At 42.4% G+C, this 15,126-nt stretch overlaps 1 protein-coding gene across 3 annotated transcripts in view; it reads right to left on the bottom strand.

Moving 5' to 3' along the window:
- Positions 1–15,126, bottom strand: part of LOC131352694 (tight junction protein ZO-2) — a 52,777-nt gene that overhangs the window by 19,692 nt on the left and 17,959 nt on the right. For all 3 annotated transcript variants that reach the window (XM_058388994.1, XM_058388993.1, XM_058388995.1), the window contains exons 2-5: positions 3,510–3,563; positions 1,575–1,699; positions 1,328–1,430; positions 674–1,223 (exon numbers count right to left, since the gene is read on the bottom strand). In XM_058388994.1, coding sequence (XP_058244977.1) covers positions 674–1,223; positions 1,328–1,430; positions 1,575–1,699; positions 3,510–3,563 — 832 coding nt within the window. The remainder of the gene's footprint in view (positions 1–673; positions 1,224–1,327; positions 1,431–1,574; positions 1,700–3,509; positions 3,564–15,126) is intronic.

Below are 15,126 nucleotides of genomic sequence, written 5' to 3'. Positions count from 1 at the left end.
TTATATGATAGCTTTGTATGCATTTCCACCTGCCCACCTGCTTCTGATTCTGAAATCATTTATTGCTGTAAAGGCACCAGGCACAGCACACAAGAATCTTAGCAGCACCTTAGCACCTTTTCTTCAAAACCTTCAGTGTAGTTTCAAAACACAGACTGAATAATCAGTGGCCTTTTCTACAGCCGTAATGAGATGGAGTTGTACTGAGTACAAGGCCAGTGGTTCAGACTACATGCTGTGAACTGCTGGTGAAAAGATGAGAGGAGACAGGTTGTTATAAGAAGAATCACAAGACGGGTTCTTTCCTTGCCAATCACACGGCCAAAAATAAATCAGAATAAAATATCCTCATTGCCAGCTGAGATAAAATCTCTACACCCAGATGCAAGGTACACAAGACAGAGTTCTTGCGTAATAACCACCTTTGCAAAAATGTTGTAGACCTATTTTCCTGAAAACGGGTCCTCATAAATAAAGAACTGTGTTCCCTAGGGCTATACCGCTGCATAGCTCAGCACTTCCCCTGATAAAACACACCTGATCCAGCTACAAACAACTTGAAAATTAGCTGCTGAGAAACATCAAACATTAAAATGCCAGCAGAGGTCTGGATATAAAGGAGGAATACTTTCAATATATTCCTAATTCACCTCCTCAGCTAATTAGGACTCACCCTCATTAGGCCTGTTTTTCACAAGCAGGACACTGACAGGTGGCTCCAGCGGCTCCTGGTAGCCTCGATCTTTCCCATGCCCCCTACTAGGTGATGGCGAGTCCTCCTGCAATCGATCTCTGCTGTAGCTCCTCATCAACCTCTCTGTGTCATATCTCTTTGAGTCGTAACCTGGTGCTGGACTGCCCCCGCCTCCGTAACCAGCCCCGTGGCCACGGCTCTGTTGCCCTTGGTAGCGTGGCTCAGGGCTGACGCTGCGGTCCAGGCTCCGACCCCGGCTCCCATCCCTGCGGTAGTTCCTATCTGGGCTGGGCGACCTGTCTGTGCTGCGGCCCCGGCTGCGGTACTCCTGCTCCAAGGTGCCACGGTGACGATCTGGTCCACGTGGGTAGCCCAGTCCACCATTTCCCCTGGGGTAATCCGAATCTGGGTCGCTGTGTGTGCTGCGGTTGTCTTCAGGGTAGTAGCTGGACAGGTTGTAGTCCCGGCTGTCCCTGTCTGGGGAAGGGGGACGCTTGAGGACGGCAACTTTGCGAGGCCTTTTCACTGTCTGTAAGAATCATAGAAGTTAATCTAATGTAATATCACCAGATATTTCAACAGATATGCTGCTTAGAAAAAGCCAGGACCTAGCAGAGGTAGAAGCGAACTTACTATTTTAGCCACTTTCCCGCATTTTCGGAGTTGCTGTACAGCAAAGGAATGAGACACGTTATCCATGGGAATGGTGTTGACCTGTATAACCCGGTCATTCTCACTGCCAAACAGAACAAAAACATGCAATCAAATCATTTCAGAACAAACTGAAGGTACCAGGTTGGGGTTGACACTTGCCCCAGTCTGGGCGGTAGATCTAATGTTTCTGAAGTGTGAGAACATAAAGAGAAAGAAGGAGACATACAAGAGTAAGCCATCAGCTGGGCCTCCCTGCAGGACATCAGACACGATGATGGACGTCTCACCGCTGTCTATGTTGGGATTGTCTCTGCCACCAGACACAGCAATTCCAAAACCCATCTTGGAGTCCTGAGAGACAGAAAGGAAATATGAGGAGAAGAAAATTGCTCTCAAGTTTAAAGCTCTCCTAATGTCTCTTGCCCCGATCAAATCATAGATCACAGATATTAAGACAGTGAGACAGGAAGACATTACGTTTCTAATAAACAGAAATGGTGGGGCAGTAAGGTAGTGTGACGGTCAAGCAGTTAGCAAGATTTGTGCTTTAGGCAATATCTGAGCACACTGGCAGCATTAATCTCCTGTTTAAACCCACTGCAAGGTGGCATCCATACAAAACGCAGCTCTGGGCTGCACTCGATCACTGCCCTGCTCCCAAAAAAAGCAGCCTTACTGTCTGCAGCGAGCAAACTGTAGTATCATTTTAGAGCTGTATGCTGGGAAATACAGCATAATGACTGTCTATTACTCTCAACCAGACCAAAACTAATCTCCCCAAGCTTAATTAGGTCAGCAGAGAACATGATGGTGAGATGGTGGGAGGATAGTAAATGCTACTAGCAGAAATTTTACTGCTAATCTATAGCCCAGTGGGTAAATCTGGGGTTGAAATATCTGTTCAGAGAAAAAAACTATATTCAAAATCATCTTTAATCATTTGGACAAAAAGGAGTCTGTACAGCACTTGCATTTGTTTTGATGTTGGAGAGACCACTGGGATTTTACTGTGTTGAAATTTACCAGTTAATTTTGACCAACTCCCATTGAAATTGCTGTCTTCAGGCATAGGCAAATCACTCAACACCTGGAGAGCCAAGGTCTGGTACTGTAGTGATCGGTGGTTTAGGGCAGTATTGCTCCCTCACCACTCCCCAGTTTGATCCACAACTCTGGTTGCTGTTTGCATTTTGCATGTTGTCAATGTTCTGTGTTTCCTCCAGGCATTCCAGTTTTTTCCCACCTCCCAAAAACTATGTAATTTGTGTTTGTAAATGTAACACCCTACTATGGACTGGCATTCTATTCAGAGTATAGTCCCACCTTGAACCCAGTTCCCAGGATAGGCTCCTGATACAACACAACCCTGGTTACTGAAGATGAATGAATGCAAATAACCCACTGGCTCAAAGCTTTGCACTATGGGAAAGTACCCAGCTAGCAGACTGTTAATTATAGAGCACCTTGCTGTTCCAGCGATACCTCCATCATGCCCTTGAGCAAGACATGTGCATTTATAGTATGGAAGGAGACAGGGTGTTGTCTCAAAACATTGTCAATGGCCAATAAAATGAAAGTGAGTGTAAAGTTGGTTTTAGATGAGCAAAACCTGACAGTCTAGCAACACAGTGCAGACTATTGATTAGCTGGATAAATAGAGGGTTTTAAAAGCTGCCGTGGGAAATCGCTATGAACTCTGCCAGCTTCCTGCTCTGTCCAAACCTCCCCAACTTCAAACTGTATCCTGCAACTGCTTCCTCCCTTTGCCCTGGTCAACACGATCCTGAGAACAAGAGCTCCCCTTGACATGGCACACCCGTTGCACATGTCAACACGCTTAACCGCTTCCTGGATATATTCTACATGAGGATAGCAGGAAATGGTTGGTCAGGAAATAGTTGTTTACATGGGTGTTTTTGAAAAGCTCTGGCCAGCTGGCTGATTTCTCATGCTGAAGATGAGAGGAGAGTTTCCTGTGTGGCGAGAGGACAGATAAATGGAGCCGTTTCTCTGAGAGAGTCAGGAAAAGGAAAGCAGAGACTCTCAGCATGCCTGCCTGACACATAAACTGATAAGTCAGTTGCAGTGGAGGAAAGGGAGTAGGAAATAATGCACAAGAATAAAGTGAGCCTAAGAGAAGCAAATGGAAGTAGAGGCATACCCGCTGTAGAGTCACAGTGTACTGCTCCCACACCGTCTCCTCCATTCCTGAGCTCTGTAGAGAAACATATAAATATCACCTTAATGATGTACAAACAGAATATTACACGGTGCTTGTGTATACATATGAGTGGGGTTTGAAGACATAAGTGGGTTTGCATTAGGCTGGAACAGTGCTCATGGTCTCATGGCAAAACCTTTTACATTCTGAAGCTTTTGTTTAGCAATTAAGGGTTTAATATAATCACTGTTACATATATAATGCGGTAATTCACTGGAAAGCGGTCATTTTTGTTGTTTTGTCCCTTTTAATGAAAATGAAAAAGTATTTCTATTTCTTTTTATTTCAAAAGATCCCTAAATGAATGGATCTAAATAGTCCTTTCTTCATTTCTTTATTCCATTTACATTCTCCAGTCCAGAAATTGGACTCATTCCTTTATTTGCTTAGCAAGCAGGCAATATTTACACCTATACAGGGTGTCACATAAGAATAATAGACAAGACATATCTATACTTGGGGGACCAAAAGTTACCGAACATTTGATTGTTCAGCTGTACATGAGTACACTGATCCTGAGCCTGTACAACTAAGTGGTAGTGAACAATTTCATTAATAAAGATATAGAAAATAGATATTCTTTATATGCATGGTAGACTACCATGACGCGAAGAATGTACCAGCATACTTTAGATGGTTTAGTCCAAGATGCAAATCACTAGAAAAACTCAAGAAGCTAACAGGTGCCACGATGAGGAGATAATCAATGTTATTCACTTCACCTCTCAGTGCTCACAATGTTATGCCTGATCGGTGTATTTCACTCAATTTGAGATCTATGTGTAACATTCCTATATGATTCACTCAACATAGATGTAAATATCCACATATTACACCTGTGAAACTGTGCTCCCTTGGCACAGTTTCATTGAGAATCTAATGAAAGGGATTAATGAGACAAAACAACAAAACTCCAGTGTTTTCCAATTAGATGAATTTATGAACTGTTCTTTATATTCAAATAATCCAAAAGAACCCAAATAAAGCACTTGTTAAATCTTTTACTATATGGAGCAAAGCAGATGAAAGGAAAAGGGATGTACTATTGGTAGCAGTACAGTCTGACGGATGGTCCTGCTGCCTCTTTGTTTTACACAAGTTCATGGACATTTTTGTGTTTTTAATTAAATCAATGTTGTATAGAGCGAGAGAGAGAGAGATAGAGAAAGAGAGAGCGAGAGAGTGATGGAACACTCCAGAATGATTTTATGTGAACTCATTTGACTGTACTGCTGCCCTTGTGTCCTCTATGAACAAAGCTAACGTTCTCAAATCAAAAACTACACACCCACACGCAGACACACACACACACACACACACACAGCTCGAGGGTGTCAATGTTCCCAGACAAGCAGACAGGCATCTGGGTCAATATGATGACCTGGGAGATAATCACAATTCCAGTATAATCCACAAACTCTGAAGTGTCTGCGTTATGACCTTCTGAAACTCCACAATCAGAGTACAACCACAAGCATGACCAACTCAAACGCTACAATCAGAGTTCCAATAAAAGACATGACCAACTCAAACGCTACAATCAGAGTTCCAATAAAAGACATGACCATCTCAGACTCCATAATCAGAGTCCCACCACAAAAACATGACCTTTTTTAAACTCCATAATCAGAGTACCACCACAAAACACATGACCATCTCAAACTCTACAATCAGAGTACCACTACAAAGCAGGACCATTTCTCCAGACCCACACTCCCACTACAAGACCAACTCCACAATCAGGCTAACACTTTAAACACACGACCATCTCGAAGTCCATAATCAGATGACCATCTCACAAACAGAAGTCCATCTCAAACTTCCCAATGGGGATCAATAATGTGCATATAACTGTCTATTTATCTAATTCAGTTCTAAACCAGAGCAATGCAGAAGTTGTTGGAAGTACAATAAACAAAATATAGAACACTGATGAACAGCAATGAATGAAAATAAATGTAAAACAAAATGTAGGTGATTCTCGAGAACCAAAGGTTGAAACTAGTGTGTTTTGCATGCTAGCCTACCCTTTGTGACAAGGAGATATTTCATACTTTCACACTTCATACCATGTACTGACCGATCACAGTCTTGGCCATGTAGTGTCTACTGAACATTTTAATACCATATACACAGCACAATGAGTAAAGACATGAGACATGACGGCAATGTTCTCCACAATTCTGTATAGAAAGCTGGGCGAACATTGTCTCAGCATGAAGCATCCAGAGACCTTAATACATCTCATAGCATCTTCAAACTCTAATTAAAGCAACAGCATTAAACATGATCAAACATCACACTTCCCAACTTCCTCCGCTACCACCACCCACATCCCACAACTCGCTTAATCATCACAAATCCAACAAAACACAAAACTTCAAAACCTCTAAATCTCTTAAAAGCGACAATCAACTACTGATCTAACGTCCACCAGCATTTTTTCAGCAGAAGAAAGAAACAGAAGCTTCGCGTTAAATTTTCTCCAAACAAACATTTATATGTCATTATATAACTCAGCCTCATTATCCAGACTGCATGACTTAAAACCTTTTCTCAGAACTAACATGACACGACTGGTTATGTAATAACCCTCCCCAATTTTCAGTATTACAACAAAACACCAGATTATCAAGATGTTCTAGATGGAAACTCTGTGGGAATTAAAAGAAACAAACAAACAATTAAACTAGATAAATGCGAGTGTTACTTTGCCCTCAGATTTGAACTTGAACTTTGTTCCCAAAGTCACACTTTAAGATTAAGAAATTAAACCATACTAGTGAAAATAAAAATAATATAAGTATATATGGTATATAAATACTAAATATATTTGCAAAAACTAAATATTAGGTATAATATTTTGTTTAATTAATTAATTAATTGGTTCTCATTTATTTATATTATTTATTATTATTATTATTATTATTATTATTATTATTATTATTATTATTATTATTATTATTTATTAGTAGTATTAGTATTTGGCCCTGTATCATAACATAAGCATTGTCAGATCAAATGTAGATATTTTAGTGCTTATAAAAAGTACAGTATGAATACTAATCTTTAAGGTTCACCTTTTTTGACCTGGTTTCTAGAAAGACACAGTGGGGTTCTTTTAAAATGCCACAGCTTCCATCAAAAATATACTTTGTACTTCATCTCTTTCTCTCTCTCTCCCTCTCTCGCTTTCGCTCTGTCTCTCTCTCCCTCTGTCTCTCTCTCTCTGTCTGTCTTGCTCTCCACCTTGAGAACTAACCCAGAAACCCCAGTGCTCAAGCTCGCAGCTCTCAGCTCTTACTTAAGGAAAGTAATCAGAATAAGGTCAGGACTCCAGATTCCAGCATGGCGCTCAGGCTGCTCGGATCCCTGTAGCGCTCGCTAGCACACGTCTGTGGCACTAAGCCAAGCTGACAGACACTTCGCATACAGACTGGCGTTCTTGCTGCTTCCTGGATGAGTCTGATTTTTTAGCAGTACAATGGATTGATATAGATTTGTGAGGGATACCTGCATGTTCATGGAACTATCTGACCAGCCAATCATGATGATACAGACTCACTGAAAATGGACATCACTTTCCCAATCTTCAACACTGTAGTATCGTTAAAACTGTTCCCAGTGTAGTCTCAGACTCCTGTTCATGGGTGACAGGACCCCAGTGTGGGGTCATACATATTGTGCATTCTGAGATGCTTTTCTTCTCAGCATGACTGTAAAGAGTGGTCATTTGAGTTAGTAGAACTTTCCTGTGTGCTCGAACCTGTCTGGCAATTCTTCTCTGACCTCTCAAAGCTTTTTAGTTCACACAACTCTGTGTGTGTGTGTATTTGCATCATTCTACGCAAACCTTACAGACTATGTTCCTGAAATACTTAAACCATTGGTTCGGGACCTTTTTGGCACCGATTTTCCATGCTATGGTCAAAGTCAATGAGGTCAGATGTTTTTCCCCCCATTCTGATGTTTGATGTGAACATTAACTGAAGATCTATATGAGCACAACTTTACGCATTGTGCTGCTGCCACAGGATTGACTTATTTTGAAAAACAGGATCTCTGGCTAGAATAAGGGCTTAATACTATAATCTCACAATACCGATAAACATAGCAGTATCTCTCTGCCTCTACTGCTGCAGACTGCTGTGTGTGTGTGAGTGTGTGTACATGTGTTTATGTATCTTCCTGCCACAATGCAGAAGAAGTTCACAAGCCCAGTGTGTTAGCACACACCTCTGCAGTCTACGTTACCTAGCATTTAACCATGGCAATACAAGAGGCCGAAAACTGCTGCAATCTTCTCACACACACACACACACACACATACACACAAACATATACGTACATAGCAAGCAACCTAGAAACCTGAAACGTACATGCCCACTCATACACACACATGCATCACAGCTGATATTTCCCATGGCTCTTGTTTTAACTAATCACACACCTGATGTATAACCAGAGCAGCTCGCTGCGTGGCTGCATGAGTGGAAGAGCTGTGAGACTGAAGGAGTGAGAGCACGCTGGTGCTGATGCTGATCAAGCAGTAAACATGGATCTCTCAGCAAACATCACATAAATAACATGTCATGGCCAGTGTGAGGCCATTAAACAGCTACAACACACACATACACACACACAAATACACACACACACATATACACACACACAGCTGGCAAAGCTAAAAATTCACTTTCCACCTGAGGGAAATGGAGACAGAAACACCTGCTTCCCTGCCCCTACGCAATGGAAATGTAGTGCAAAATACAGCAAAATATCATCGCAAATATACAGCATTTACTAATATCCGGGTCATTCCTAATTAATGCAGTACCTTTTCTGTCCCTGAAGAAAACAATATCACATTTTTAAATGGTTCAATTATTTGGTTATATATAAAACATTATTATAATGTAATAATTATTATTAGGCATTTTTTTTGGCATTTTGACACATAAATACACAATATTAAATACTTAAGCCTTCTTTAATAAAATTGTTTCATTTTATTTGCCTATATTTCATAATTATATGTTGTATAATGTTTAAATGAAAGATATATAAGGAATAAAACAACAGGGCATTCCATTATATGAAAATAATCCAACTGTTTTAATCTTCATATACAATACACTGTATGTTTTATCCATTTATAGTTACAGTTAATCTCGATCTTGAGGATGTCCATGAAACTAGTTCCTGTTATCATTTACATTTCAGCAGCTGTATAACAAAAAGTTATAGTTTATCCTGAATTTATTAAGGCACAAAAAGAACTGAGAGACCACAAAGAACGTCTCCAACCGTAGACTTTACCGTGGCGGAAAACTCTGACAAAGTGCTGATGCTGGAATCTGCATCCATAAACAGCTCACCATATTAATAACTAGATAGCAGAGATAATTTTGCCTTCTTATATCCATCATGATATGCTCTACTATGTGACTGTGCATCCTAATAGAATGAAAAATGCATGATGTGTATATAAGTATACATACACACACCCTTAGACACACACACACACACACACAGTGCTTGCACCATAAGCCATTTAATCCCTTGATGTCCGAAAGGTATCACGCATATAAGGAATAACCCAGATGTCAGTGTACAACCCACACACTGTCTGCCTGCATCTGCATCAACATCTGCATCAGCAGATACAGGTACATACATTAGATAAATATTCCAATTTTAATAAAATCTCTCTGCAAAACCCAGTATGTGAGAAAACGGTCAGCGAAAGCGGTGCTGAACTTTATACAGCGATCATACAGACACAACACGGATTCTCAGGATTCTTGGAATCATTTTACACAAATGCAGCATCTGAATGGCAGCGAGAGTACAGTCACGTTACAGAGTTTCAGTCCAAACTCAGTGGTATAAAGTGCACTACACACACACTGAAGGATGGCAGAGTGAGAGTACAGGCCAGAGCCTGCAGAGGCACAGAGTATCACAGTGTTAAGAGTTCAAATGCCACACACACACACACACACACGGAGAGCATCACAGCGGAGGGAGAATCTGACTGTGCGCTATGCGTCAGGAGCTACTGAAATCCACAAACACACACACACACTCCAGCATGCAAAAGGACAGACTCTTTTTATATTCCAGCATCATCACCCTCACTGCTGCTCAATGCTACACACACGTATCTCTTCCACAAGGCTGCCAGCGATATACACACATGCTCGATTCATTTCTGCTCTCACTCGCTTCGAGTCCCCAGGTGCGAGTCCAACACCACAAACAACCAAAAGCTGCATGCAGAACAACACAACTAAGTTGAACAGCGGTTAATGACGAACAAACAAAATCTCTTTGCTTTCTTGTACTTTCCCAATGCACATGTAACCAGACACTACAGACACTCAGCGGCAAACTCCAGAGCAGCATTGACTAGCACATCAAAAAGCACTTTCCGCACAAATCAACTTGCTATGAGGGGGAGGGGAGGAGGAGACGCTGCCTGAGGAGGGTTTTATCATCCCCGGAGGATGGAGCACGCGATTCTCTCTCTCTCTCTCTTTCTCTCTCTCTCTCTACGCCCCCACCAGTCTGAGCAGGCATGGTGGCGCCCGACTGGGGGCATAGAGGATGATGAAGTCGTCTCTGAGCGGCCGGCTCTCGGCCCGCACCTCCACACGCACTCTCCGGCCGCCGGTGGATCTCCGCAAACACACGCAGCAGTTCCATGGCAGCCAGTCCACGCTCATCTCTCCCCATGGCCGCCCCTGCTCCAATCTCATTAGGAGCTGTGGCGGAGCGGATCAGGAGCTTGAGAGAGACGGGGAGGGAGGAGGGAGGAGGGAGGAAGAAAGGGAGGGTGAGATCGACAGGGAGAGGGAAGGGAAGGAGGGAGGCAGTGAGGCTAAAAATAAAACTCACAGAGCCTTGGCGAGTCCTGAGTGATCGGACGGCGCGTGCCCACTTTCGGCACAGCGCCGTTTTCATGGCCAGGTCCGTAAGCCAAGCTCAGCCGTCTGTCGGCTACTGGCCTCACACACACCCACACCCACACCCACCCACGCACACACACTTACACACACAGCAGAGTAAACTCTTATCTCCAATCCGCATCTCTCTCTCTCTCTGCTCTGGATTGCTCCCTATGTTGTGTAATCTAAATACAATAATGGCCTATATACTTGTACACAAACTCACACGTGCTCACCTTATCAGACTCACATATAGACATCACACATATATGTAAGTGTACACACACACACACACACACTCTCTCTTTCTCTCTCTCTCTCTCTCTCTCTCTTTCTCTCTCTCTCTGTGTGTCTTTCTATGTACACTCTATCTGCTACTGGTCTGCAGTAGATGCTGTTATCTGCAGCACACTAGTGTGCACTTTAATATTTCAACATTGCACCTAGGAGACCAGGCTGTAACATGGGAGCGTATTGGACATGGTGCTTGCGTGGTACTGCATGACAAGCTTACTGCGTTTGATGTAAAGTGAACTTTATTCATTTATTTATCAATTTATTCATATTTTAGTGAATACAACCCACTAACACACTATACCATGTTCAAGGTCTCAGGATCCCTGATCACTTCACACCACGTGACTTGAGTGGCTTGTGATCTGTTGTTTGGTGTTGTTAGGGTGTGAAAACTTCACAGTCGCTTGCAGACGATACCCAATGCATTACCCTGGTGAAATCCTTGCTCAAGTTACCCTCATCCTCAAATCCTGCTTTCTCATGAATAGAAATACGGGAGCTGTCTCTGTTAAAGGACTGTCGCTATTTAACACAGCAACAAGAAAGAAATGGAAATTTTAAGAAAGTGGAGGAAATATTGTTTTAATACAGTGTGAATCATGTGTTCACAGTTTTCTAGTCACAGAGGGGTTCATCACGTGCACTTCATTACTGAGAATAACAAAAAAGGCTTAAAAAAATAACACACTTAAGTAATTTTGCTGCTGGACGGTGCACACTACACACACTAGGCTTTAGCTCATTAGCGGGTCAGATTAGAAAGAATTCCTTCAGAATCGGACAAGATTAAACAATCTGCAGGAGCAGACGGGATTATTCTGGAATTTTTGCGGGAGTGGGTGGGATTAGTTAAGATTTTATGCAGGAATTAGCATGTGTAGTCAGAATTTCTTTAGACGTGGGACGGATTGGTCTGACTTCCTGCATTAGTTGTGGGGGGATTAAAAAAATAGTTTCTGCAGGGTTGGGGGAGGGGCCTTCTACAGGAGGGGGGGGGGGTTAGTCAAATTTCCTGCAGGGGTGGGAGGGATTCATCACAATTTCCTTCAGGGGTGGGAGGGATTCATCAAAATTTCCTGCAGGGGTGGGAGGGATTACTCAAACTACCTGTGCGGTTGGATTAGTCAAGTTACCGGCAGGGGTAAGAGGGATTAGTCAAGATTTCCTGCAGGGGTGGAAGGGATTTATCAAAATTTCCTGCAGGGGTGGGAGGGATTAGTCAAAATTTTCTTGCAGGGGTGGGAGGGATTAGTCAAACTAGCTGTGGAAGTGAGGAGGATTAGTCAAGTTACTTGCAGGGGTAGGAGGGATTAGTCAAATTTCCTGCAGGGGTGGGAGGGATTACTCAAACTAGCTGTGGGAGTGGTTGGATTAGTCAAGTTACTTGCAGGGGTAGGAGGGATTAGTCAAATTTCCTGCAGGGGTGGGAGGGATTACTCAAACTAGCTGTGGGAGTGGTTGGATTAGTCAAACTAGCTGTGGAAGCAAGGAGGATTAATCAATTTACTTGCAGAGGTAGGAGGGGATTAGTCAAATTTCCTGCAGGGGTGGGAGGGATTACTCAAACTAGCTGTGGGAGTGGTTGGATTAGTCAAACTAGCTGTGGAAGCAAGGAGGATTAATCAATTTACTTGCAGAGGTAGGAGGGGATTAGTCAAATTTCCTGCAGGGGTGGGAGGGATTACTCAAACTAGCTGTGGGAGTGGTTGGATTAGTCAAACTAGCTGTGGAAGCAAGGAGGATTAATCAATTTACTTGCAGAGGTAGGAGGGGATTAGTCAAATTTCCTGTAGGGGTGGGAGGGATTACTCAAACTAGCTGTGGGAGTGGTTGGATTAGTCAAGTTACTTGCAGGGATAAGAGGGATTAGTCAAATTTCCTGCAGGTGTGTTGAGGGATTTATCAAAATTTCCTGCAGGGGTGGAAGGGATTAGTCAAACTAGCTGTGGAAGCAAGGAGGATTAATCAATTTACTTGCAGAGGTAGGAGGGGATTAGTCAAATTTCCTGCAGGAGTGGGAGGGATTACTCAAACTAGCTGTGGGAGTGAGGAGGATTAGTCAAGTTACTTCCATGGGTAGGAGGGATTAGTCAAATTTCCTGCAGGGGTGAGAGGGATTTGTCAATCTAGCTGTGGGAGTGGGAGGGATTAGTCAAGTTACTTGCAGGGGTAGGAGGGATTAGTCAAATTTCCTGCAGGGATGGGAGGGATTGGTCAAATTTCCTCGGTGGGAGGGATTACTCCAACTAGCTGTGGAAGTGGGAAGAATTAGTCGAACCGTCTGCAGAGGTAGGAGGGATTAATCGAATTTCCATCTGGAGTGGTTGGATTTGTTAAAAATTCTTTGGGGAGTAGGCAGGATTAGTCAAGGTTTCTGTGGAAGTGGGAGAGATTAGTCAGCTGTTCAGTTAGAGTGAACAGGATTCTTCGGAACAAACAGGAGTACAAAAGCTCAACAGCAGTTAACTGTGTTGATATGGATTACTCTGAACCAATAAGTCTAGTCCGTCTTGGTTCTTATTAGTATGCCAGAAATATCTTTAATAATGTACTTCGAACACGAAGAAAGCTACCTAGACCTTGCTTTGACCTTCACCATGTTTGGCTCAATCCCAAAATCTAATCAGTTCATCTGCTGGTTACAATAATATACAAATCCATATAAATCCTACAAGCATTAAACCACTCACTCCCGACATCTCAGATGAAACATTATGCCTCTCCCACTCAAAAAATAAGTGTGTGTAGTGTCTTTCTCAAGCTCAGGGTTTCTTACGACATCAATAAAGATAAGAAAACATGTTGCATCACACCCAAAGAATCAGCAATATAAGTTGAATAGGAAGAGCTATTTTTAGTAGAGAAGCTTTGGGTTAATGATAAATTAGTGAGTAATCATAATGGAAACAAAAAGATTTCTGCATTGCTGTAAACTCTTGGTCAAGAAGCAGCAGACACCTTGGGGTCAGAGGTCAAGCAGCATTAAAAAAAAAGTTTTACATGTCCAGTGAAGGAGAACAGTTAAATGCTTGGTGTCCATGCTGAGTAAAAACACCAGCACCACACAGTCCAGAATTACATGAAAGCCAAAAGGGTGTGAGACAGACAGGGAGAGGTCAGTACCATGCCTGGTAATGACAGCTAGATAAACACACACACAAAAATGTGAAGGTATAAAAGATAAACGGTGAATAGCAGACGAACGTTTCGCTACCAAGTTGACCTTAGACTTTCAAATGAAACATTCAAGGTTCATGGAAAAATACTGGACGTATCCCTTTAACACAATGCAGCACTGGAGTTCAAGGAGGAAGCAATTGGTACATCACGCATCACCAGTTTTACACTGTAAAAAAAAAAAAAAGTCTAGGGTGACTGGTGATTTCCTGGCTTCCTAACTTCCTGCATCAGGGCTGAATCCCACTGCCTTGAGGATTAATCAGGAAATTAAGTATCTGCCTCAAACCTCATTTAATTTATTTCAGAGCCTTTTTAATTAGCAGGCTAATATGCATGGAACAGGGAGCAAATGTCAATCAGCCACAGAAGAAGCTTTTGATTGACAAGAAACAGCTAAGAGCCAAGAGTTTGACAGCAGATTATCAGAATTTATACCCAAACATTCCAGTGTTTAAAGTCCTGAAAGCTGCACTAAACCACATTTCCAAGCTACACACACACACACACACACACACACAAACAGTCATGCTTGGGTATAATGGGTTACATTTCCCTGTAATGCAAAGTTTCTGGTCAGCGTGAGTCACTGAGTCTGACCTCATCAGCTGCTGATGAAATACGCCTTTTTCATGACCCTATTATTGTCCAGATGTGTGCGGGTGTGTGTGTGTGTGTGTAAACAAAGCATGTTAGCAAAGTTCAGTTGAACTCTATGGTTCAAATTATGGCTAAATAATTCTAAGGCCTGCTGGTGGTCCAGTGGCAGGATCCCACGCTCTCATTGCCATGGCCTGGGTTTGATTCCCAGAAAGGGAGCTAACTGAAGAATTAACTAATTAACTCTTCACATGATAACTCTGACCCTCCACATCTGGTAGCTGCTATATGAGAGCACACAGCTGACTGTGATTCTTCAGGTGACCAAATTATGGAGAAAAATATGTGCATTAAACCAAACTATTTTACATCTTCCTATAGTCACCAGGCCTGAACCGAAACTTCATATGAATTCTTTATACTAATATACAGACACTAAAGAAAGCCTGCAAAGAAAGCTCAGCTTGTCATGGCAGAAGCTTTTAAACAGAGAAAGCCTTCACACTGGCAGAAAAACTGGAGCACAATGGATG

This window comes from Hemibagrus wyckioides, linkage group LG05 (genome assembly GCF_019097595.1).
Source record: "Hemibagrus wyckioides isolate EC202008001 linkage group LG05, SWU_Hwy_1.0, whole genome shotgun sequence".
NCBI classification, from domain to species: domain Eukaryota; kingdom Metazoa; phylum Chordata; class Actinopteri; order Siluriformes; family Bagridae; genus Hemibagrus; species Hemibagrus wyckioides.
The sequence above is the reverse complement of the archived record's forward strand: the minus strand, read 5'-3'. Positions and strand labels throughout refer to the sequence as shown.